The sequence below is a fragment of the Pleurodeles waltl genome, chromosome 3_1, assembly GCF_031143425.1.
Source record: "Pleurodeles waltl isolate 20211129_DDA chromosome 3_1, aPleWal1.hap1.20221129, whole genome shotgun sequence".
Classification (NCBI taxonomy): domain Eukaryota; kingdom Metazoa; phylum Chordata; class Amphibia; order Caudata; family Salamandridae; genus Pleurodeles; species Pleurodeles waltl.
The window spans coordinates 1,866,713,681-1,866,740,577 of NC_090440.1; the positions used below are offsets into that span (position 1 = coordinate 1,866,713,681).

At 43.3% G+C, this 26,897-nt stretch overlaps 1 protein-coding gene across 2 annotated transcripts in view; it reads left to right on the top strand.

The window, feature by feature from the left end:
- The window catches only part of LOC138283443 (gamma-crystallin 1-like), a 241,402-nt gene that overhangs the window by 101,823 nt on the left and 112,682 nt on the right, over positions 1–26,897 (top strand). For both annotated transcript variants that reach the window (XM_069221394.1, XM_069221395.1), the window contains one exon: positions 13,648–13,890. In XM_069221394.1, the coding sequence (XP_069077495.1) occupies positions 13,648–13,890 (243 nt within the window). The remainder of the gene's footprint in view (positions 1–13,647; positions 13,891–26,897) is intronic.

Sequence of the window (26,897 nt, forward strand, 5' to 3'; positions counted from 1 at the left end):
CATTTTTTAGTTTAAAATAATATGGGTATATGGGTTCTTACTGTTTGTTGGACCTGGCCCTCTCTGCAGGGTCACCCCCAAACATATTTGCCTTGATCCCTCCGGTTTAACTGAATTTGTTTTTGTTCACCTAATACACTGATATATCATATACCCAGTAAATTAAATACCACTAGTGGGACTGCACCACTTATTCTGCCATTTTTTTTTGCACTATAACCCCCTAGAGAAGCATTGGTGCATTGTAATTAAACGGTTCGGACATGTTCTTAGGTTTTACATGTTCATGAGGTAAAAAACACAAAACTTCTACATTTTATTTTGTCTACTCTGAGACCTATATGTCCCAAAGGATAGCAATTGGTTGACTAATTACATTTAATAAGTGCTAACGTTTGATTGAGAACAGGTACTCATTCCATGTTTGGTATCTATGAATTTGTAAATAAAAATACTCTTTTGGTAAACTTGAATTTTAAATTACAATTTTGAAAGTGACACTTTTAGAAAATGGACATTTTCTTGCTCTTTGTTATTTGTTGCCTGCAGCCTGCCCTAGGTCACATGACTGGGTGTAGTTGGCAGTTGGACTATGTGAATTCCTCACAGACTGTTGCACAGTAGATGGGTGAGGTGTGACTGAGTGGGCCATAGGCTGGCAGGATGGGTGAGCAGAGCTGGGCACAGCCCCACTTGCATTGCAACAGAACAAGCTATGCTCTGCCTTCATGCAAAGGACTTGGCACCCTGACATTCTCCCTACAGCCAGGTTGGAGCCAGGGCAGGAAAATTGGAATTAGGACTTCAAACTCCTGTAGAAACATAGGGGGTCATTCTGACCCCGGCGGTCTAAGACCGCCGGGGCCAGGGTCGGCGGGAGCACCGCCGACAGGCCGGCGGTGCTCCCAAGGGCATTCCGACCGCGGCGGTAAAGCCGCGGTCGGACCGGCAACACTGGCGGTCTCCCGCCAGTGTACCGCCGCCCTTTGGAATCCTCCAAGGCGGCGCAGCTAGCTGCGCCTCTGAGGGGATTCCGACCCCCCCCTACCGCCATCCAGTTCCCGGTGGTCCGCCCGCCGGGAACCGGATGGCGGTAGGGGGGGTCGCGGGGCCCCTGGGGGCCCCTGCAGTGCCCATGCCACTGGCTTGGGCACTGCAGGGACCCCCGTAAGAGGGCCCCTACAAGTATTTCACTGTCTGCTTGGCAGACAGTGAAATACGCGACGGGTGCAACAGCACCCGTCGCACCTTCCCACTCCGCCGGCTCAATTACGAGCCAGCATCCTCGTGGGAAGGGAGTTTTTCCCTGGGCTGGCGGGCGGTCTTTTGGCGACCGCCCGCCAGCCCAGGGAAAAACTTAGAATACCCTCCGCGGTCTACTGACCGCGGTGCGGTATTTCGGAGGGGGGAACTCTGGCGGGCGGCCTTCGCCGCCCGCCAGAGTTAGAATGACCCCCATAGTCTTAAAAGAAGGTACCAGTATAGAAAGGGACCCTCAGACCCGCTCTTCAGTTCACTTTCAAGGCCTGTGGAATGAATCTGGGAGCTGCCTGCTACTGTGGCCTTCTTTGTACTCCACAAGGCTGCTTTTCTGCACCTGGGAGGACTGTTTTGCTGCCTGGAGCTTTGAATTCTTAGAGGCCTACTGTGCTGCTTGAGCCCTGCTTCATCACCTGAACTCAGGACTACTAGAGTGACTCCAAGGGCTAGTTTGCTGTACTCCTGTTCAGAGCCACAGAGACACAACAGCCTCCCACCATCTTGAACTAGCACCTGGAATCAGCCTAAGTGAATCCTACACCCATCAAGTGGAGCTCTTCCAGTTCTGGACGCTTGAGGGTGTTCTGAATGTGCCCAGACACCTAAATTCTAAAGCTTGGACTTTGGAAAACTTTGGGCTAAAACCTGCTCTGAGAACTGAGCGAAGACCTTGACCAACCAGCTTGTCTATCTGCCCAATGTGCATTGCTGGTTGGCCTGATGCTATGATCTTCTCCACAGCAACAAATTCTGTTCAGCGGTTATTCATCAGAAGGGTATCTGGCCCCCTGGAATTCTTGTCATCCTGCTGGAGAATTTTGTCTTCTGAAAAAGTGACTAAGTTTGAATGCAGAAATTATACTTTGACTTAATGCAGTGGCTCCCCGACAAGGACTCCCCATCCTCAGACACCACATTTAGCCTTACCCAGCTGAACTTTACTTCTTAGAAACATTTCTTTGGAAATTTGTTATAAGTCTAAAGGTAAGCGCCAACCGGGCCCAATCCACTTCTTGTACCCGACCCACACTCCATTTTGGTCAGCCATGTTTTTCAACTTTGACCTGGTCTCACATGACTAGATGTCTGCTGTTGGCACCTAGATCTTTTAGGCACTAGATTTTACTAAAAACTTCAAAAAATCATAAGTCAGTCAAATAATTTATTAAACGTTACTTTATTTTTTTAAATTTGTGTGGGATTGTTTTTGTGTTGTGTTTCAACTTTATTAATGTTTGTATGCTGCATAAAAACTTTACATATTGCTTTTAAGTTAAACCTGGCTGCTCCGAGACAAAATGGCGACTGCAACTTGCTAACGGCCGTAGGCTCTCTCTCCCCCATCGCGGCTCCAGTTTGGCATCTGTGCCCCCCGGCCCCCAATAGAAGAAGATTATGTGGGAGGCGAGCGACAATTTAATAGGGGGTATTTTAACTGTGATTTTTCGCGGTCGTGTCTCCCGTAATTGGCTTGTGAACAGTGACGGCCGTGCGAGCAGTCGTAGTCGCAACGGTCGTAACTGCACCCTTTTGGAACTTTCTTTTTTTTTTTTCTCTTCCTCTCGACTTCGACTTGGCCAGCAGGTGTTAATGGCCCCAAAGATTGTGCGTTGCAGTCGGTCAAAGCCTGGGCGGCAGGTCTGCTGGCCTTCTCCCCAACCACCCCCTCCTCGGGGTGTCCCTCCAGGAGTGGAAGTGCTGGTAATGCAGCTCTAAGAGCCCAGGGGGCCCCGGAGGACAAACAACTAGCACCAGGGCCTTCTCCGGCATAGGATTGGAACTGTAAGTCGAAAATTGATGCCAATTTTGCAGGAGAACATGGGGTGGGCTGACTATACCCCTAATGTTCAAAACCCCTCTAAATTCAGTTCTTCCAGTGGGTAGTATGCCCACAGAGTTTACTAACTTTGAATGCCCTCGGGATTGGGCGGCAGTGGTGGCAAAGGTGGGTGACGGTGGCTGCAAACCAGCGTTCCTTGTGCCTTTTTCATATAATAGAACGCTGTTCCAGGCTGATGTTGATGCTGATGGTAATGTGCCCTTGGTTACAAGCATTTCTGCTGGGGGCCTTTCCCTGGCATCTTTACTCCTTTCCGATCCTAGCTCTAGTGTTGGAGGTCAGTCAATATTGTTTGAGGGAAGGAGCTGTCAGCCGCCACAGGATCCTGTCCCTTTGGGTAATGCAATGTTTGCTGAAGATCCTGAGATAGCGCTTGTGATCCAGCAGTGGCAAAGAATCCGCTGGCAGGTGCAGACTTGCAGGCCCCTGCTTGTACTCTCGGAGACACTCGCAATTCCCTGCAGGGAAAGGAGGATTGCCTTGCTCTAGGTGAAGCTGGAGAGAATTTCTATTCCCTTTCAGACCAATCCAGGGATTCAGATGATGCTAGTACTAGCTCCTTAACAGACTCAGAGACTTATAATAGTTCCCCTGCCCCCTTGACTCCTACCTCCATGCTGAGGAGTACTGCAATCAAATGTCATGAAAGGGGAAGTGAGGTGGCTAACTTGGACAATTTTATGGCGCCTATTGAGAAAAGGAAAAGAAATGTGCATGGGGCGAGAGCTATGGGCTATGCTGGCACTCAACAACTGCAGCATAGCCTGGATGATCTCTCTGTGGGCTAGTGGGTTCTGGGATTGATGTTGTGAGCGAAGAGGCTCCTCTCCCCCTTTTTTTTTTTTTTTTTTTTATTCATTCGGTCTAAAAATTTAGATCATTAAAATACAACAAAAAAAACAATCTTACATAATAAAGTATTACATAGTAAAATTTGAACCATTTGAACATAGGTAATACTATTAAAACATAAAACCTGCAATCATATAAATATCGACAGTGTGCTACTTGGCACTAAAACTTTAAGCATACTTAAAAACAGTAAAAACTATATAATAAATACTTAAATAATAAGTTTTTGTATAAGATATCATAACAATTCGACTAAAAGAACATCTCTATAAACTTGTAAGGTCTCATCTTTTCCTATACGGGGACACAGGGGTTCGTAAAAAAGAGATTCCTGGAGAAACCTCATAAAAGTTAGATAGAGTTCACTTCAATGACATAGTACCTATTGTGTTTGAAGATTTAAAAGTTAAACATCAAGAATATAAATTTCATGTTAAAACCACCTTCTATACGCAAAAGAGCTGACTCAGGAACCCGTGGCTGATATCTACCTATGATGAATAGACTAGGCTTCGGTTAGATATTTGGAGACTGAGCTAACTACCAGTGTAGAAGTATTGTATCTGCATATTCTGGTAGCATTAGCTCGGTCCTGCAATAATAAGTTTTTACAAAGAGGAATAATCCACCTCCCTCTAGGGCTCTTGTAAAGGGGGCAGAAAAACAGCATGTGCTCAGTTGTTTCCTTGCAACGGTGGCAAAGTATGCATCTGGTAGTCAGAGAAATACTTGATGACCAACAAGCCGTGAAACTATTAATCAGCAGGATACCATATCTTAGCTGGAGAAATAGAGTACGAGCATATGCAGGTATAGGGAGATCCATGAAGCTCTCGGGTCGGGGTTCGTGTTTGAGCTGGAGGAATTCTGATGTTAGCCTGCCCGCCCTGTTGCGGTGCAGAAAATCCTCATTAGTTTTCTCCCAATACCTTCTTTTGACAAGTTGTCTTGCGTTAAAGGGAATCAGCTCGGGGTGTTTCCAATAGAGGGGAAATCCTAGGTTGTCCCAGGCAGCTTTCATCTCCTTCAGCCATGGGATTTTCTTCGGTCCTTGGGGCGATACTAAGAGTTCTCTTATCGCCACCCTGAATGGTTCAAGTTCGGAGTTTTCCATATGCGAATCCAGTAGGAAAGGGGTCTCAGGGCTGCTGTTTTTTTAATACTATTTAATCTTAGGTCAAGCCTGAGAGGGGTCATTGATGCCTTTTCCTAACCTGGAAACCTGTCTAAGGAAATTATTTTCTTTGGTTTGTAGAGAGTCCAATTTTCTATGTGAGCCCCAAAGTTCCGCTCCATACAGGGCAGCCGCACAGATTTGTACATTATAAATCTCAGCAATTGTATTCAGGGGCGGACTCGATGCCTTTCTAGCTCTACGAGCTAGTGCCCCACCTCTTTGGCTTATGATAAGTTCTCCTTTGTCAATAGCTGCCTCCCAGCTACCTGTATTAGAAAGCCTGATACCTAGATAGTCGAATTCTTCCACTTTTTCCAATGGAATTGAATTCATTACTATTCTTGCACAGGATTTTTTCCTTGAGGTGCTGAAAATCATAAATTTTGTTTTCTTAACGTTGACATCCAGCCCGTAGTCTCTTGAAAAATCACAAAATTGATTGACCAAATTTTGGATTCCTATTGGTGATTTAGCTAGGAGAATAGTATCGTCTGCATAGAGCAGACACGGAATTTTCTTTCCAGCCAATTTGGGCGAGTCATTAATACAATTTTTTAGGTAGTGGATGCAGTTGTTAATATAAAGCAAAAAGAGAGTGGGGGCCAAAACACAGCCCTGTCTAACACCTCTTTTAATAGCTACACAGTCTGTCAGTTCACCAACCTTGCCGCACCTGATTTGTGCTTAAGTGTTATCATGTAATCTAACAATGAGTTTCAAAAGACCAGATGGGACCCCCATGTTTGAAAGAGTTAACCAAAGCATATTCCTGGGGATCAAATCAAAAGCGGCTCTAAGGTTGATAAAAATCACATACAAATTCCCTCCCCCCCAGGTCCACATTCTTCCATTTGATTGCCAGGAATCTTAGGGCTTGGTCTATAGTGCTAACCGTGGGTCTAAACCCCGCTTGTAAATCAGATAAGACTTCAAACTCCGAGATCCATTCGTCTAAGTGGGACTAGAGCTGTTTTGCATAAATCTTTTGGGAGTTGTCAAGTAAACATATCGGTCGATAATTAGCAGGATTATTGGGGCAGCCTTTCTTGAAAATGGGAAGTATCTCAGCCCCTTTCCAAGAAGATGGAGCAGGAGCTCCCGCTGCAACTGCATTGCAGATTAAGTTGAGATAAGGTGCCCAAATATCAGGTCTTGTCTTCTATAGATCGCCCGGGATCTTATCAGGGCCGGGGGCCTTTCCCCATTTAAATGAATCAATTGCAGCTCTAAATTAATCAAGAGTAAATTTAATCGGGGAGGCTCCTTGGGTTATTGGAACGTCGCGGGTCCTAACAGATACTTCAGGTGGACCGTTATATAATTGGCCGAAATGCTCCGTCCATACTGCAGAAAGAATTGTAGAGCCGGGTAAAGAGGCTGGATCGCTACAGTCATCTGCTATCAATTTCCAAAACTTGGAAGTGTCATTTGTTTTGGCAGTCTTCAAAATAGCTGCCCATCTAGCCTCTTCCCAGGTTCTGCGCGCCTTAAGACATTCCTGTTTATAATCCTTTCTAGCTTTTCTTATGAGTTCTGCGTGGTCTTTTAATGATCTCAATAAGTTGAGCTGTGCTTCCCTACATGAGTTACTAAACCACCGTGCACAGCCCTTTTTCTTGGGTTTTCTAATAATCTCTTTTGTAAAGAGAAGCTTTAAAGAATCAAACAGTTCAGTGTGGGCTAATAATATCCCCTCAACATCATCGTCCTCATTGTATGGAATCATATGTTGCATTTGATCAGCTAATAAATTATATATTAATGAGAGGTGTTCGGGGAATGAAACAACAGAGTCCCATTTTACATTACGTCTGTTATTTGATAAGACGAGCTGTTGTGCATATGCCTTTGAATGGGGAGATTCAAGCGAGGAGAAAAGGCCTCTGGTCGTTAAAATCAATGGATCATGGTCACTCTCATCGTGCTCATGTACCCTCTTGTCAAACATGTGACCCCACAATCGAATGTCAAGGAGTATGTAGTCAATCTGGCTCCTGTGCGCTCCACGCCTAAAGGTGGGGTGCAAGTTAATATCAGAGCGAGAGCGACCATTACAAGCTCCAAAACCGTGTGTTAATGTAATATCAGCCACTAGGCGGCTGTTTTGTTCAATCTCCCTCTCTGCACCTTATTTACCAAAACCATCACGGCACAACATAAACAGACTCAAGGTGATAGTAAGAAAGCTAGGGTGGCCATGAAGCAATTACAAGTAGCAATTAGCAAGACTGCAAAGACCTGCTCAGAGATAGAGGAGCGGATTGCTACAATCGAGTCCCGGGCCAAATGTGTTAGAAACACAACTGGGGGTGGTGGTACAACAAACTGCTATACATGATACTCAACTCTCAGATATCCAGTGGAAAATAGAGGATTTTGAAAATCAGCAACGCCGCAGCAATTTGCGTTTACTAGGGATACAAGAAGGAGCAGAAGGACAGGACCTAAGGTCCTTCATAGTTAGGCTATTTAATGCAGCATTTCCGGATCAGGTTGGATGGGACTGGAAGAAAGAGATACAAAGAGATACAAAGAGCCCATTGGTACCTGAAGAAGCAACAACTGGCAGGAGTAACTGAGGCAAACCAACAGCAGCCCAGGGCCTTTATTGTCTATTTTGGTAACTATTTGCTATGCCAAATAATTTTTGAGAAAGCCCGCCCTGATTCCAAGATTAGCTGCGAGGGCAGTACTTTTTAATCCCTCCCCAATTTCTGTCATGCTACAGTAGAGAGACGTTGGCGCCTAAGACAATTGATTAGCTCCTTTCAGGAGAAGGGAGCCGAAGCTTATTTACTGTCTCCTGCTTGCCTTAAGACAATACATAAAGGCAAGATTCGTATGTTCTCGTCAGAGGTTAAGGCCAAGGAGTATTTGCAATTTCTGACTTAACTGATTTTAAGAGGCTAAAAAAAAAAAGAGGAAGGATTGGGGAAGGAGGGGGGACGGGAAGGGGGGATAAAAAGTGAAATAAATGCTCTATATGATATTGGTTTAGTGGCTTAACATTAACAGCCAGGTGTTTTTTTTTTTCTTTTTCTTCTTCTGGTGGTTGGTTTTTATCTTTTTTTTGTTGTGGGGGCTATTCTGGGATTTTTTTTCCTTTTTTCCTTTTTAGGGGGGCCATGTTGCTGTGCACTTGGTTTTTTACCAAGGTGCTGTTGTGTGGAGCCCCCGAGGGGAGGGGCCTTGTCCATTTTACAGACCTTCAATCTAGCTGTCTCATCTGGTATGGTGTGGGGGAGGAGGGAGGTTGAGGTGGCTCCTGTTTTGGGTGGGTTGGTGGTTGGGGGGTGGGGCTGGGTAGTGACAAAGTAAGGAAGATGCACAGAAAGATGCACAGTAAGGTATTGAAGATATTTTTTGCATGTATGATTAGTTTTGGTTTGACTATGGCTGCTAACGTTAGCGCCTTAAATGGGGCACTGTACTAATCTCCGTATAGCTACGCTAAATATATGCGGGTTAAATGATCTTACGAAAAGGCGTCCTGTCACCCATGGCTTAAAAACATTAACGGCAGACGTAATCTGCCTACAGGAGACACATGTCATCCTGCCTAAAAAATATTTTGGGATTTTCCTGGCCTCCAATTATTGGCTTATACAACTCAACGAACCACAACAAAAGGGGTCATAGTACTTGCACGCCGTAATCTCCTTACAGTGGCTAAGAAAAGGGTTGATAATCTGGGCCGCTGAGTGATTTTAGAGTGTATAATGGGGCAATCTAGTTTCACCCTGTGCACAATCTGTGGCTCTAACCTTGACGATTGGGATGTTAATAATACCTTGGATTTGGAGCTTGCTGCTTAGCCTTTACCGCTTATTGTCTGTGGTGATTTGAATATACACATTGAGATTAGTATTCCCCTCCAGCACCAGGATTCATATTCAGGAAGAAACCCAAAGTCGTATTGAGCTCTACAAATTCTAGTGAAGAGCCATGGTATATTCGGGAAGAAAACCAAAGTCGTATTGAGCTCAACAAATTCTAGTGCAGAGCCATGGTCTTCTTGACCTCTGGCAGCATTGTACGCCCGCTGACCCTGGGTATACCTTTTTTCTCACCCGCACAGGAAGTCTGTCCGGCTAGACTACTTTTTTTGTCAGCCCCGTTGTGTGAAGGGCTTTCTGTCAAAAAGTTTCCTAGAGTCATGTCCGACCATAATCCTTTGGTAGCACAATTTTTTCTCCTACGCAAAGAGCGACATCTTAAACCATGGTCTTTTGATCGGGGACTATTGCTGAACTCGGCTCCTGTGTTACGGTTGAAGAAATGGATACCAGAGTTCTTGAATTTTAACAGGGGCACGGTTCCTCCCTGGGTGCTTTGGGATGCCCTAAAATCATCTGTTCATGGGGAAACCTTGAACTATGCCCTAAACCAGGAAAAACAACGTACTTCAGCTATACGTGCGGCTCAGACAGAGTTGGCTTTTTTGGAACAGCAGATAGTGGGGCTGACAATGATTAACCTTTCTATACAGGATACTTTAGATCAGATTGCCACTATGGAAGCTAGGATTACCCAGATATACTTAGATCAAGACATTATTAAAGCTCATACTCACAGACAGGAATGCTACGAGTTTAGTGAGAAGCAGGGCAAGCTGCTTGCATATAATACTAGACAGAAGGTGACCCGGGATGCCATTATCGCTATCAAGGACAACCAAGGGCAGATTGTACGGGGGATTTGGCGGTATTAAAGGTTTTTAAGGATTATTATTCTGTTTTGATTCAGCAGGAAAACCAACTCCCATGTTATTTAGAAGAAAGGATTAGCCAGTATTCTAGTGAAATGCCAGGTCCAAGGCTGTCGGCAGATGAGAGCCGCCAACTGGCTACTCCTAATATGCTGGATGAGATCATAGCAGCATTAGCCTCTTTGCCTAATGGGAAAGCTACCGGGCATGATATGATCCCAATGGAATTTTTTAAGACCTTTTTTGAGGAACTGAAAGACGACATCCTGGCATTGCTTATGTCAGTACAGGATGGAGTATAGGCGCCGGGGTCATGGCTAGATGCTAATATTATTGTATTTTTAAAAAAGGAGAAGGATCCATCATTACCAGGTTCCTATCACCATATTTAATTAATAAATGCAGATGCTAAGTTGTACGTTAAAATTCTTGTGACTAGAATGAGCCAAGTAATTAGCAGACTTGTTTCCCCATAGCAACATGGGTTTATTCCTGGGCGTGGGACCGCTGACCACATGAGGCGGGTTATTGCCATGTTAGATGCATCCCAGGCTGTAGCAGCCCCTATGTCATTAATTTTACCAAATGCCGAAAAGGCTTTTGATCGGGTGAGCTGGGAGTATCTTTGGGCAGTGCTTTTCAAAGCTAATATAGATACTGGCTTTATCAGGGTAATTCAGGGCCTATATCAGAAACCTATGGCTCGAATTCAACTGGCCGGGGCAACCTCTCACCCTATTTTCATCACAAGGGGTACCAGATAGGGCTGTCCCTGCTCACCATTACTCTTTGCACTTTATATTGATCCTTTAATTAGAAGGCTCCGCCAAAGTAATTCGATTCCGCCCATGGTAATGATCGACGGCACATTTAAAATACTGGCTTATGCTGACGATATAGCCATTACTACACCTGATCCAGGGCTGGCGGTTGAAGAAATAGAGAAGCTAATGGTGGAATTTGGCGAGATTTCGAGCTATTTATTAAATAAGGCTAAATGTCAAATACTGGGTAATGAATGGGTTTCTATTGCAGATAACAGAGGGGCTGAACAAGTGACCTATTTAGGTGTCAGATTAATGATTAACCTGGAGCAGATTGTTGAGAGCAATCTTGCCTCTATTCTAGCCAAAACTAGGAAAGAGTTGCACCGTATGAATGATTTACATCTTATGATTATTGGGCGTTGCAATCTTATTAAAATTCTCTTCTTACCCAGGGTTCTGTATTTTGTTCTCACTTTTCCGCTGGAAATTAGCAATGACTGGCTTAAAGACATAGAGAATTTAGCAAACAGTTTTATATGTTCCTTTTCTAAACCATGGCAGGCATATAAGTACTTAGTGCTTCCAAGAAAGAAAGGGGGTTGGTCTGCCCCAAACTTCCTTTTTTATTACTGGGCAACAGCCTTCCAATATATTCAGCCGCTAATTACCCAAGTTGTTGGTAGCAGAGGCGTTGGTGAAACTTGTCCTTCTATTTACAACATGATTTGGGGAAGCCATGCCAACGCGGCTTTTATGAGAATTGTTGAGCCTAGCTATTTTAAAAAAGTTACGTTTAAGACCGTTCGGGCTGCATTCAAGGTGTGGTCTAGTATTAAAACCAGTTTGGAATTTGCCGGGTTAACTTTTACACGCCTATTTTGAACTCGCCTATACTTCCCGACATCTTTAAGGACAAGCGCTGAGCCAATTGGGCACAGCGGGGTGTCTGGCGCACTGGCGACTTTTATAAGGATACCCATCTTAAATCATTTGAGGAATTGAGAAATGACTTTAGGCTTGATAGTAAAGATTTTTTTTTAATTCTTACAAATCGGGGATTTTTTTCTGACAACCTCCACACCCGCATATGGGCCATTGGGGGAAAGAGACCCAGTCTTGGAGGTTTTATATAAGTCTACTAGATGGCGGGTTCGGTCGCTATACCAATTATTTTTTGATTTATTGTCAGATGATTTGGGTAATCATATGGAGAGGTGGGCACGGAGTATTGGAGCTTCTGAAGCCTAATTTTTGGCTTCTTTAGATATGGCCCAGCGCATCTTGCTTGCTGCTGGGCCTCAAGCACAACATTATAAAACAGTATTTCATCCATATTATACCCCTGCAAAGTTATCTAAATGGAGCAGCTCGAGGGGGGTGGTATGTCTCCGCTGTAGCGGACGATTTAGTACATATGTTTTTTAGCTGTAGTAGATTACATGAATTTTTTGCTGATATGGCCACGTTTTTGTCTAGGATTTTTCATCAGGATGTTCTCAACTTGTATTGTTAGGAATTGATAGAGCGGGGCATGCAGACCAGCCACAGAGGTTTTTGCTTCTAGCTGTGTCAGTGGCCCGTTGTACTACATCTGATTGGCTGGAATCAATGCCACCGACTTTTAATGACTTGTAATGACTGGCTGGCCCGTCTATGCTCAATGTTTTATTTTGAGATGGGCTCTTACGCGCTCAAGGGTTGTGCCTGTAGACAGATTTGTAAACTAACTTGGGCCCCCTTGCACAGTGTCTAGGCAATAGCTAAGCGCCGATTGTATGTGATATGTACCAAGCATAATTAATTTCTGCACTTTACCTGCACTTTTTTTTTTTTTTTTTAGAATGGCTTTAATGAATCTAATTAGCAATTGCTGTTTGTTATATTTGGATGAGATAAATTATATGTATTTATATGTCTTCTATTTCTTTGTTTTTTCTGCTATGCATCTTCAATAAAAGTGAAAAGAAAAAAAAAAAAACCTGGCTGCTTTTTGTGCCAAGCCACCAAGGGTTAACCACAGGTTAATTTAGTGACTATTGTGGTTCACTCTGACAGGGATTGTGGCTGTTGCTTGAACTGAGTCACACCCATTCAACCAACAACCCATTGTTTTATAGTGTGAAATAATAGTACTGAATGTTTTAGTTCCTCAGAATACAAGAGTCTATTGAAACATCTTTGTCTTTATCAATATGTAACAATTCTAGTGTTTCACATACCCCAGTAGATGCAACAGACTCTGGGGGTCATTCCGACCCCGGCGGGCGGCAGGCGCCGCCCGCCGGGCGGAAACCGCCAAAAGACCGCACCGCGGTCAAATGACCACAGTGGTCATTCTAACTTTCCCGCTGGGCCGGCGGGCGATCTCCAAAAGATCGCCCGCCGGCCCAGCGGGAAAGCCCCTGCAAAGAGGAAGCTGGCTCCGAATGGAGCCGGTGGATTTGCAGGGGTGCGACGGGTGCAGTGGCACCCGTCGCCATTTTTTAGTGTCTGCAAAGCAGACACTGAAAATCTTTGTGGGGCTCTGTTAGGGGGCCCCTGCACTGCCCATGCCAGTGGCATGGGCAGTGCAGGGGCCCCCAGGGGCCCCACGACACCCTTTCCCGCCATCCTGTTCCTGGCGGTAAAAACCGCCAGGAACAGGATTGCGGGAAGGGGGTCGGAATCCCCATGGCGGCGTGGAGGATTCCCTGGGCCAGGGGTAAACTGGCGGGAAACCGCTGGTTCCCCTTTTCTGACCTCGGCTTTACCGCCGCGGTCAGAATGGCCCACGAAGCACCACCAGCCTGTTGGCGGTGCTTCCGTGGTCGTTGGCCCTGGCGGTCGGTGACCGCCAGGGGCAGAATGACCCCGACCGCCAGGGACAGAATGACCCCCTCTGTGTTTTTATCATCTGTATGATATGAGGATGCAGAGTAGAACATTAATGGGGATTTAATTACTTTTTTCATCTTTATTCTGGTTGCCCTGGTAAATTACATCAGGTTCATCGAAACAAGGCTTCATGTTGACAGATTGGTTAACATCTTCGTTTCTGTTGCAGATAATATTCTTTGAGGACCAGAACTTCAGTGGCCGCTCCTATGAGTGTAGCACTGATCATATTGATCTGAGACCTCACGTTAGCCGCTGCAACTCAATTCGCATCATTCATGGTTACTGGATGCTCTATGAACATTCTAATTACATGGGTCACCAATATCTGCTAAAAAGGGGTGAATATTCTGATTTTCAGCACTGGAAGGGATTGAATGACTCCATAAGATCTTGCTGCTTGATCCCCCAGGTAAGTGATGAATCTGAAATGTTTCACTGACCTACAGTACTTACTGGTTGAACAAAACACATACAGGAGTCACTTTCTGATTAATATTGAGTGTAGATAATTGTATGGTCAGCGCAACTGCAATATTGGTATGTTTAGCTGTGTTTTTGTTTGGACCTATTTAGCCAAGTCTGTTTCAAATTAGGGCATATCTAAATTGCTTTGCTCTGTCTTGCTAGACACAGAAACAGAATCTGCATTATTGTAAAATCATATTAAATTTAGGCAATAACTATGAGGCTTTGGTCACACAGCTCCCCTTTGTGCTTCTCTTAAATCCCCTCTTAGCATAATGTCTGAATCTCTGAGTGAAGACATACCTAGGAGATGCTTTATGTTTGCATGTCTGTGTTTAAGAATGTCTGGCTAGCGAATGATTTACTTGACTCACAATATCTGCAGTGAATTCTTACCAAGGATTGTCAGAGTTAGACACCCTAGCATGCACCATAGTTCAGATGAAGGAAAACAATCCGGTTTTCTTACATCACCTTGTTATTCATTATACAACATTAATTAGAAAAAACAGCAGAATATGAACTGTCTGTGAGGTTTGAGGAAAAATTTAAATGCAAACATTACAATAGTACACAAGATGTAGTCGTTAGGTTGCTCAAATGTTATGTTCCCTTGTAGCAGTGAAGTTGTACATTTCATGATTTTGGAAGGTGGAAGTCCTGCTTGATGGCCTGGGCAGTTGTACCCTTTTTTCCTTTTGCAGTCAGTCTCTGACATGCTTATTTCAGAAAAGCACTGGTTCTGTGGCATTAGGTAAAGGGCCTTGTACTTAGGCCTGGGCGAAGTTCACGGAGTCTGACTCTGCGAAATTCCATGGAGTTGAATAAAAACACATTGGAATTCCACAGAGGCAGAGTTCCGTGACCCATGGAGTCCTGAATGTGCCAGATCTCTGAAGCTCTAAGCAGGGTCGGGCCTGGTTAGCCAGGCCCGACCCTGCTTAGCGCTTTTGAGAACAGGCACATTCAGGAGAGGGCCGTAGGGAGTGAAAGCTGCCATTTCACGCCTCTTTTGCACTGCACATGGGACAGGCCGGTGCACAAGAGTCCTGAAACAGCAGCTTTCACTGCCTAGGGCCATGGCCTAAATTCAGGCCTGGGCCATAGGAGGCAAAAGCTGCCCTTTCAGTTCTTGTTTGTGCACCGGTGTGCACAAACAATGACAAACGAAAGAGACAAGGACTTACCTGGTTCTTTCAGGGGGTCCACCTCTCCTTGTCCAATGGTGACAAGTCTGCAGCGGATGCCTCCCTCTGGCCTTTGCTCTGTTGTGCGCCGCAGCCCAGTTATGGGCTGCACAGTGCAAGCGCAGATGGGGCTAGGGGAGTTTTCAGACTAACTCCGTGCTCCAAGTGGAACACGGAGTTCCAAAAACTCAGTTATCTCCACCAGTGGAGCAGAGCTCCCTGCACACCCCCTCATAATACTACAGGCGGGTACAAAGTTTCCTTCCATCTCCAGTTGCTGCAGATGAACAGGAGGTCCTGCATTAGAGACAGGTACCAAACACCCTTCCACCTACAGTGTCCGCGCAGGAACAAGAGGTAGTGTACTACAGTTCTGAGTACCCTCCTAGTTTAAGTGGCTGCAGAGGAATAGGATTCATCAGTTCCTTTTTAGGACAAGCGCGCAATCGCTTTGACCTGTTGTAAGTGCTGTGGGCTATTAACAACGCCCACCACATGCACATCACTTTCATTCATTTGTGGGCTTGCCTTTCAAAAATCCTTTATCATCATTGGTAAATGCTTTACATTTGTACCTTCTTGGGTGGTTTTGTAACGGCCTTGCAGACTGTCCCTGTTAAATGGATAATTGCACGATTGCTGATAGTTTTGATTGCAAGCAAACTTATTTTTCCTTTTGTGTCTCTCCTTCATACTCATGGCGGCCATGGCACTTCGAATAGGCTCGCTTATGTCAACTGTTTTACTTTTCATTTTCAATTTATGGGCACGAAAAGTCCAGTTAGGAATTTACAACTCTAATATCTCTAACTAGAGCAAATAGGAGACCCATTGCATTGCAAATGCTTGTTTGGTATTTGGCTATTCTGAGTGCTGTAACTAAGTTATTTCTGTTGTCAAAGGAAGAACCTGCTCATGTCTGAATTCAGGGATCCTTGGCTCTGAAGACTACCTTTGTGCCAGGGCTCCCATCTCTTATCTGCAGTAGTGTACTGAATATCTCATATTGCATAAAGTAGATTTTTGGCTTTCCTTTTAATTTCCCCATTGTTCAGGTGATTCACAGGCCTTTCAGAAATGATGACTGCTTGATTTCTTGTAATGGAGCAATGATGATAGAACAACAAATGATTAAAAAATTATACAATCTTACAACTCATGAAATGCTTCTTTATATAAGAAATAAAGAGCACAGGAAATAGTATGCCATTCCGTGTTTTAATATACCCTCTTCGTCCATGACATAAAGGCCAAATGACAAAATGATAGAAGAATGTCCGATACTGTCTTAATGCTAAATATAGGCACCAACGCTGTAATACAAGGCGGAGTGCACATCAGTTCTGAAACATTGCTCCTGCCCGTTTCGCAGTAGCACATCTTTACATTAGATCAAAACTTAAACAGCTCATTCACTAGAAACCCTAGCAGTCTATTATTTTAACACATGATTTTAGATAAAGGAAGAAAAATTTGGACTGTGAGCGTTAAAATGTACACATCACAAACTAAATCTGTGACAATTTATAGTTGGTCAGGTTAGTCACAAGCCACATAAAAGAAAGCTGAAGAATATCAACAAGCATTGGCAGTGCCAACAAGTCTTGCTGATGGGAGATCTATTGTACGGAGATTGCCTGAATGATTGAGAAGGGAGCCTGGCTTGCATTTTGGGTCCTACCTAAAATATTTTTTAAAAAGCATGCTGCAGTGAAAAAGAAAACCACAAAAACAATTACTTTTTATGAACAATGCATCTACGAGACAAATATTTGAATGTGTACTTTTGTATGGGAAAATAGATACTCTTTAATTGTCTTCAAGCTCAGAAGTTGGAATGATACACCCAACATTCAATAACATGAACTCAGAGGAAATATATAACTTTGGAGCAGAGCCAGATCCACTCTACGTATACTTAGAAGAATTGGAAAACAATTGGTCATCAGACAACTGCGTTTCAAAGTCATACCCTAAAGGGAAGATGATTAGTGGACTATGCAGGACAAAGGTTCTCCAGTAGTTTATGGGAGTTACGGTTCCATTACATTTTCTTCACAATATAAAGATTCAAATGTTCTTAGGAGGAGAGATGGGGTAGCGGAAATAATAAAAATAAATGCGGCTATTCACACCCTGTAGTGCCTTAAAATGAGCTGGGCTATTCAAGACAGAGCTCTAGACAGGACATAGAAATATTATTCTTTTTCAGTATAGTGGCTGACTTCACATCTCAAAATGACAGATGAATGGATGACCGCCTTCAAAGTTATCTACCTAGGTAAAGTTCGTTTTTCAAATCATGCATATGGATTTTTAATTTCATTTTTATCTTCTGAAAGACATGAGAGTATGTGGTATGGATGACAGGCTCACGATGATTCAAGTTATCCACGCGTTTATTCAAGGAAAATGTTAGAGTAGAAAAACCCCAACCACCAACTCTCGCCAACCGCTGACCTCTGTCCTCAGCATTCCATCTCACAGAACTCTCCTAGGATTCTACAATAAGCCCATCTACAATAAGCACATCTAAACACCACACCACCTTCTCCACTTCACAAGTATATGATACATATTTCTCAACTTTGAACTTTTACACATTACACAAGATGACATTGGAATTCCAGTTAACCAAATTTTCATCTAACATAGTCCTTCATAAAAGCAGGACTCTTTCTTACTCATGAGGCCTACATTTTTGTACAGAATTGTCACTTGGTATCTCCTTACTAGTAACACTCTCATCCACTGGTGTAAACGTTGCCACTCTATTCAGATTCCAAACTCTATGGGCACTCAACTTTAATGCATTTTTAAGAACCTTAATCATCTTATAAGGTTGACTGAATTTGGTAAACCCACTTTTCTAGGTAGTTTTACCTTCACCCAGTCTCCTACATTCACTACAGTGTCTTTCAATGCTTTTCTCTCATCATACAGCACCTTCCTATGCAACATTTTCTTTCTCTCTCTCTCTCTCCAACTTCCAGTGTCCACCATCAACTGTTTTTCGGATACCCACAACGGCAGGATCTTAGTGTTGGGCCTCCTTCCCTTGAATAATTGAAAAGGAGAAGGTTTAGTAGAAGAGTGAGGAGTAAAACTATATTCTCTCACTTTCTTTCTTACAGCTATCTCCCAATTACCTCTAAAGATAGAGCCAGTTGAACACTTTTTTTCAAAACTAACAAATCTTTCTACAACACCATTGCTCTCCGGATGGTAAAGTGCAACCTTCTTATGTCTCACGCCCCTCTCCTGTAGAAATCTTTCAACATCTTTTGAATTGAATTGCACACCATTATCCGAAAGAATAAAATCAGGAAATCCTTCCCTCTCAAGGAAATCTTCCAAAAACTAAATACCAATCTTAGATTCCACCGAACTCACAATTTTAGTCTCTGGCCAACGTGAAAACATATCCATACATACTAACACATACCTATCAAATGATTTTACTTTTATAGGCCCCAAAATATTAATCGCAATATCTGACCATGGACTGCTAGCCTGCTTCCTCAGAACTATTGGTTGTGTCCTGCGCTTCAAACCTTTATCTCCAACTGAACATTCAACGCAATCCCTGACTTTTCTCTCAATCTTTACATCCATAGCAGGCCACCAATACTCTCTCTCATTGTCTCCTTAGTTTTAGTGCCTCTTATACTTTCTGGGGGAATAAACTTCGTAGCCTTCATGAGTAAACCATCCACCACTGATAATTCACCCTTAACCTGCCAAAAACCTCTCAAATCATCCTCACACTTAGTTTTCTCACATCAACTATTATTGACCATAGGGATAACCTTCCCCAAAACCATATCACTTCTCCACATTTCTTCAGAGACAATCCCCTCAGAAATTTCACATATATTGATTTCTTCTTTCAAATTTTCTTCTTCCTCTATAGCACTATCTTCAATATTCACCATCCTTGAAAGACAATCCGCCAATACGTTATCAACCCCTGGAATATAAACCACCTCTAAGTCAAATTCCTGCAGTGCCACAACCCATTTCTGTAGCCTATGGGAGACTAAGTCAATACTCTTCTTGCAGAACACTTCTCTAAGTGGTTTGTGATCAGTTTTGATTAGAAATGTCTTTCCCCAACAAAAACTTCCTCAGTTTACGTACTGACCAATACACAGCAAGAGCTTCTTTTTCCATCACAGAATAGTTACATTCTGCACCCCTCAAAGCACGAGATATAAACATTACTGTACATACAACACCATTCTCTTTCTTCATAAGTACAGCTCCTAACCCTTTAGAACTTGCATCTGTTAAAATCCAGGATTCGTCCTTTGTGCCAAAACTACCAAGATCAGAAGCAGAGTTCAAACATTGTTTAAACAAATGAAACTCTTCTTCACATTTTCTTGACCACTGAAACTCGTTGTCTGTAACAATTATCTCATTGCTGATGTTTTCTGAGCCATATTTGGGATAAACTTCCTGTACAATTATGCCATACCTAATAACCTCATTACCTCCTCTTTGCCTTGAGGAGTTTCAAGTCTACAAATTGTATTAACTAGAATAGGCTTAGGTTGAATTCCCTTGTGACTCACAACATGACCTAAATACTCATTTTCCTTCACATCAAATTACATTTCTCTGCTTTCAATGTTAAACCCACATCCTGTGACCTAGATAAAATTTCCCACAGTGGAACATCATGTTATCTACTGTCAGACCCAAATATCAATACGTCATCTTGATACACTTTAACACCTTCCAGTCCCTTCAAAAAATGTTCCATCACCTTCTGAAAGACCGCAGCAGCTGAAATCAAGCCAAAGGGCATTCTTACAAATTTAAATGTTCCAAAAGGCGTCACAAACACAGTTAAATCTTGACAGTCTGGATGTAAAGGTATTTGATGATAGGCTGATGCTAGATCTAAAGAATAAAAATGTTTAGCACCATTAAGGGAACACAATAATTGACAAATATTAGGAAGAGGATAATGGTCCACAATCACCACCTTGTTGAGCTCTCTCAAATCTACACACAATCTCACACTTCCATTAGGCTTTCGTGCCATGACCACTGGAGACAACCATTCAGTGGCCTCCACCTCCTGTATGACTCCTTCAGCAACCAATCTGTCTAGTTCTATCTTAATTTCTCTTCGCACTGAAAGGTACTCCCCTGACCTCAGCTGCTTTAGGTATGGCCTCATGTTTCAATTTTAGAAGATGACAATAGTTCTGTAGACACTCAATAGATTCATTATCATCTTGTGTTGTGGGTTCAATATCACCTATATTTTTGAGTGAAGCATTCCTAACACACACCGGGGATCCTCATTCGGATCTAGGTCCACATTTGGATTGCGTTGATGTAACCAACTTATAAGAGAATCCCCTTTCATGGAAACATATATTTTCCCCGGTACCATTCTGTCTTTGAATTTGATAGTGCCCCAAAAATATCCTAGTAGCTGTATGGGTTCACCCCCATAACCTCTGGGTTTAAAGTCTGTCTTGAACAATTGAACACTTCCGGCCACATTTTGCTGGTAAAAGGTTTTTGGAATAGGAGTCTTTTTGGCTCCAAAGTCAAACAACATTTTGACTTAGTTTCCATTCACTTTGACTAGTTCCAAAGGATTGTTGCTGGAAAAGCATTTAACTTGAAAAAAAAAATCTTCTCATCAGCATCCTCCTAGTTGTTGTTAATATCTACGTATTTCTTGCACTTTCTTTAGATCTTTCGCCGATCTGCAGCATGTAGTGAAGTGACCCTTTTTTCCGCAACTTCTGCACACAGCTTTCCATCCAGGACAACCATTATTATTAGCAAAGTGATCCTCATTGCCACATCTGAAGCACTTTCCCTGCATATGCTTCGCGTTATTGTTACTAGCGTCCAATGCTCTGTTAAGTGTTTTAGTCTTTTGTACAACTTGCACAAAGTCTCCTTTCTTACCTTTAGACCCACTGGCACTTAATGACATTTCTTTCTTCAAAACTTCAGTGCAGGCCTTTGAATGTTCAAAATTCTTTGCTGCAATTAAGACTTCTTGCAAAGACAGGTTATCTTTGTGCCACATGCTCTCCCAAGCTTTATCAGTAGCATATCCCAACAACAATTGGTCTCGCAACCTCTCAAGTGTAGCTCCAAAGTTACATGTAGAGGGTAGGTTTTGGAATTCTGTAATATATTGTTCAACAGACTCTCCTGAGCACTGTATCCTTTGTCCAAAATGATACCTCTCAAGAACAGTACTACTTTTTTAGAAGATAGTGCATGTCTACTGTCCTAATGCATATTTCATATTCATTTAAGCTTGTTGTTTCTTGATCTGAAAGATCAAGGAGCTGCTCAAATATTTCTTGTCCTTCGGATTCCAAGCAATGCATCAACAGAATTTTTTTACTCTCCGCACTTAAGGATGTGCCACAAACTCTAGCATAGTGAGTAAAGACTTTCTTCCACTTAAGTCAGGGAATAGGTAGATCCCCTGGAGATGTAAATAAATTCTGGTGCAGGGACATTCTGCATTTTGTTTCTAATTAACTGCAGTGAACTTCAAGTATAAACAACAATTGCTTCAAGCAACAAACAGTCAGGTTTTTTATTTATTTTTTAAATAATATTCTGTGACTATTTCTTAAGTAATTTTCCTGAAGGAAATTTCTTGTTTGCGATGTAGAGCTGTTTCATGCCTTCTAACAAGCATGCTTTGCAAAACATTGGAAAAAAAAACCACCTGCCATATGACCGTGTAAAACGTGGTGTATTTACACTGTTGCTAGGTTGCTGAGACAGAAAAGAAATCCAATGTTTACTCAGTTGCTAGGCAATGCCAGTCCTCCGTGAGTCAAACAGGAAATCCAAGTGCTGCAGAGGAAGAAGAGCGTAGCGTGAACTTAATATATTCTGACTTCGTGAGTCAGGAAGACGCTGCAAGCGAAGTAGAGCCCAGCTCAAGATCACCACTCACACGGCCTTTGTCATCGTTGGCCGGTAGAAATGAACTGTTGTGCGTGTGAGAGATCGCTGTACCAGAAAGCATGCAAGCACAATAGGTCCTCATTTCACAGGGTCCGTAAAAATGTCAAACAAGAGTTTTAACATATATATTGTCTTTTACTCAAATGTAGAGTGGGTCGCCACATATGTAAATAAAGTGCGTTGTAGTTCAAACATAAGCGTCTGGTGTTAGGGTCTTTTCACCTCCCGTGAGCTTCCTTTTATAAATCAAACTGCTTCTGTGTGAGTCGCTCGTCGCCAGAAGTGTGGTATGGATGACAGGCTCACGATGATTCAAGTTATCCACGTGTTTATTCAAGTAAAATGTCAGAGTAGGAAAACCACAACCATCAACTCTAGCCAACTGCCGACCTCTGTCCTGAGCATTCCATCTCACAGAACTCTCCTAGGATTTTACAATAAGCGCATCTAAACACCACACAGTAAAAAGAAGTGCACTGTATATTATAGGACGGATGACCCACGGCGAGGGTTAACATTAAAAAAAATAAGAGTGCAAATTAACTTTATCTAAAGATGTCAGGGTTTGTAGGAGTATTCAATACAAACTGCAAGCCTGTTATCAACGTCCTTTGAAATGAAAGACACAAAAACCTGCTTTACATTTTTCATACCACCTTTAAATTACAACTATTTGAGGCTAAAAAATGAGCATGGGCAATATAAATAAGCCTTTTTTAGTTAATTGTGCCGATGGTTGGCAGTGTTAATCGGAATCCTTTTTTTAATTCATGCCAATGAATCATATTTAATAAACTGTGCCTTTAGGCTATTATAAAATTCCTTCACTTTGGCAGATGTTTTAAATAAACTTTTAATATACTTACAAACCCCGTTCCTATAAGTATTTGAACAGCTTTATCAGGTTAAGGAATAAAGGAGTAACAACTTTGGCAAGTTTGGCATGTCGCCTGCACACTGTGCAAAATGGCATTTTTAGCGCACCCTTCCTTCCTCACAGGCAAAGCTAGCTATCTAATTTAATGCTTTGGTACACAGCTGCATATTCAGAGCCTCCATTGGATGCATAAATATGGGAATAGATGCATTGAAACATTATCATGAACAGACACTGTTCTTCCTAGGAAAACACCTTGTTATGCACTGCAGTGCTGTAAATAAACATCCACAGGACTGACATTCCCAAGGGCCGAGGATGCAGCTGTAGTAGCAAGGCTCGAAAGGAGCCTGCCTCATACTACTACCCTCATGTAATAATACCTCCTCTTCCCCGGTCAGTACTCACAGTGGTGTTGGGAGTGGTGAGGAAAAGGGGCTGCTCTCAGCAGAGTGGGGGAAACAAAGTCTTCATGCCGGACAGTAGTCTCAGCACCACTCTAGCTTCTCTGACGACCTGGAGCAGTCCCAGCTGGTTTCACCTTCCTGCAAAGAAAAGGGCTAAGTACTAGGGATAGGTCTTGACAATGTCACGTGATGCAGGGGAGGCCCAATAAGAGACCAAGTATGTTATATGACATGACTCGGACTTCCAGGAAACCCTTTTTGTTGTGCTACAGAGATCTTGAATGCGGTGTAGACCAGACATCGTGCAGGTGCTAGCAGGGGCATGGGAGGCATTAAATAATTTAAGGGCAACAGGGACAAGTGTTGAGTACCAGTGCAAACTGAATTGGCAGTGCCATATTACTGGGATCAACAAGTTCCCATTTACGTGTATAAACATGCAAATCCACAAAGATTTTCTTGGAGTGACAAAGGCCAGCTGTGGGTGCCATGCTTATGAAATCAAATGCATGTAATGGCAAAACATGAAAGTGAGCGTCATACTACTAAAATAAAGGCACAAGATTTACAGGCCTATTTTCAGTCAGGTTGAAATTCCAAAGGCAGGGGATGTAGCTGTGCGAAGGACAGCCTTTGCATGCCTCATTGAAAAAACTAAAAAATACAAGCAGCTACAGGCACCGAAGCTGAACATAGGGAAACATTCACACGAACAGGAAGCAAATAAAAAAATAGTCCCCCAAACAACTAAAGCGTAAGGATACAGTACTGTGTCCCTGCTCCAGTGAGAGGAAACAAAGACAAAAGGAGGGATAAAGAGGCAGGAATGACCACTAGCAAGCAAGGATATTCAAAGAACACTCAAACAAACAAATAAAAAGCAGTGTGCAGAGTTTAAGCCCACAAAAAGGTATATACTAGAGGTCGAAAATGCAACCTAAAAAATGCACAATTTGTCAAAAAATTCATCAGCCCTGTTAAAAACTTGGTGTTAAAATATTTTTGGAGACTCATGTTTTTTACCTTTGATGGGGTGGAAGCCTTCATTAACATGCTTCGTCTACTTTATTAATGGTTTCTGTGTTTAAAATAAAATGTCCTTCACTTTACATGAAGTTTCCGATCTTCTTTGACATGAGGTCAGAACACTAGGCTAACATTAAAACGTGCTTAATGCATATTCCCTCCTATTGTCTCAGATAACTAGAAACGTACAAGTTGTTGATACAGTTACATCTATGAATATGGGTTGTATGTGAAAGGAAAAGTGTAATATTAACAAACCTGTGTTGTCTCTGAAACGTAGTAGCTTGTATAGTAATTGTCAGCTCGTCTCTAAAAGCTCAGATTGCTTGAAGAATTAATTGCAGGTTCTACTGATCGGTTGTGAATGAGAGTCCTGATTTTCAGAAGGACAAGAGGCAAATATTATGCATTCTCGTCTTATTGCTTTATTGACAGCTGTTTTTTTTTTTTTTACAAATACTCTGCATTCTCCACAATGCATTTCCCCATAACAGGAAAATCAGAATGGTAGTTAGTGCATGAGGCTATGAAAAGACCCAAATCTCCCCTTCCTTTCATGCAAAAGGTAGGTAGTCTAAAGTCCATGCATGAAACAAACCAACACAAATGCCAAATGCAAAGCCAGTCCCAAACAAAGCACATCATCCCATCCAGAAGTTTGATCCTCTTGAGGAATCCAGGCAAAATCCAGGTAGCATCTTCAGAATTTAGTCTGGTGAAGGTCTTATGGAAGATTGATTGGTTGTCTGAGCTAAGAAAAAACCAAGACCATTATGGAGGGGGAGAAAAGGGTGGGTACTATTTACCTCTTGTCCTTAATAGAATTAGGGCTCTTCTTCACAACTGGTTAGGAGAATCTGCAATTTTATCACAGGACAAAAGTCAAGACAAGAGTAGCCCCCTGACCATTCCTAGAGTAAAGCGTATGAAACTAACACTTTGGGATCAGGCCTCCAGCTAAGAAATTAGGGTAATTGATTTGTTAATCTGGAGGAGAACAGGTCTATATTGAAGGGACCCCATAGGTGTTGCAATGTCTTGAAAATGTTGATATCTAATTGCCAATCATTGCTGTGTGAAAGACTTTTTGAGTACCAATCTGCTATCAAGTTGCACTGTACTGGAAGGTATTCAGCTGTCAGGAAACTTATTTTGACTACAGAAGGCACATAGGGGGTCATTCCGACTCCCGCCGGCGGCGGTAACTGCACGCCCGGCGGGAGCTGCCGAATGACCGCACCGCGGTCAAATGACCGTGGCGGCCATTCTGGCTTTCCCGCTGGGCTGGCGGGCGACCGCCAGAAGGCCACCCTCCGGCCCAGCGGGAAAGCGCCTTCAACGAGGAAGCCGGCGGAGTTGAAGGCGTGCGACTGGTGCAGTGGCACCCGTCGCGATTTTCAGTGTCTGCTTGGCAGACACTGAAAATCAATGTGGGGCCCTGTTAGGGGGCCCCTGCAGTGCCCATGCCATTGGCATGGGCACTGCAGGGGCCCCCAGAGGCCCCACGACACCCGTTACCGCCATCCTGTTCCTGGCGGTGAAAGCCGCCAGGAACAGGATGGCGGTAAGGGGGTCGGAATCCCCTTGGCGGCGCTGCTTGCAGTGCCGCCGTGGAGGATTCCCTGGGGCAGCGGGAAACCAGCGGGAAACCGGCGGGACACCGCCGGTTTCCCGTTTCTGACCGCGGCTGTACCGCTGCGGTCAGAATGCCCATGGAAGCACCGCCAGCCTGTTGGCGGTGCTTCCGCGGTCGTTGGCCCTGGCGGTCGGTGACCGCCAGGGTCAGAATGACCCCCATAGTGCCTTGGATATCTCAATCAAGGGATTTGACCATGTTCCCCTTAGTTTTTCACAAATTAGTGTGCTGCCACATTGTCCATGCACAAGAAGACTAAGCATCTTGCCTTCCCCCTTGCCAGGCTTTACATTGCAAATAATCTTGCAAGAGATCTAAACAATTTATGTACTTTGACAGCTGACTTTCTGGCCATCCTTTTGTAGTCCAAACACTGCCACATACTACACCCCAGCCATGAAGACTGGCTACAGATTCTAGTACAATGTCTGGGAAACTGGAAAAATTATGTAACCGTTCCAGGCTACCAAAGGGAACCCTCTGTGAGTAAGTCAAGCCTTCCTTCAAAAGTCATATTTTCAGTCTCTTACGTTCCCTGTAATGTAACATGGCTTTAAATATTGCTCATATCTGATATGCTAAGAGACCCAAGTGTCATATGTCTGACCGAGTGTCTCAGTATTCCTCACTCCTTCCTGATAGCAATTAGCTTTGTGTCTGGGAGTTTCAGCTGCCACTCTCTACCTCCACCAATACCACAAGGAATCAACTGTTTTTTGAAGGCACTAGATTAATTTTTTCTACAGTTATGATGAACTCCATACTCTGAATCCACTTTTGTAAACCACCAAAGTGCTGAGGAGAGTCTGAAAGGCAGAGACTTAATCGGAACACCAGAGTCGCCTAAAT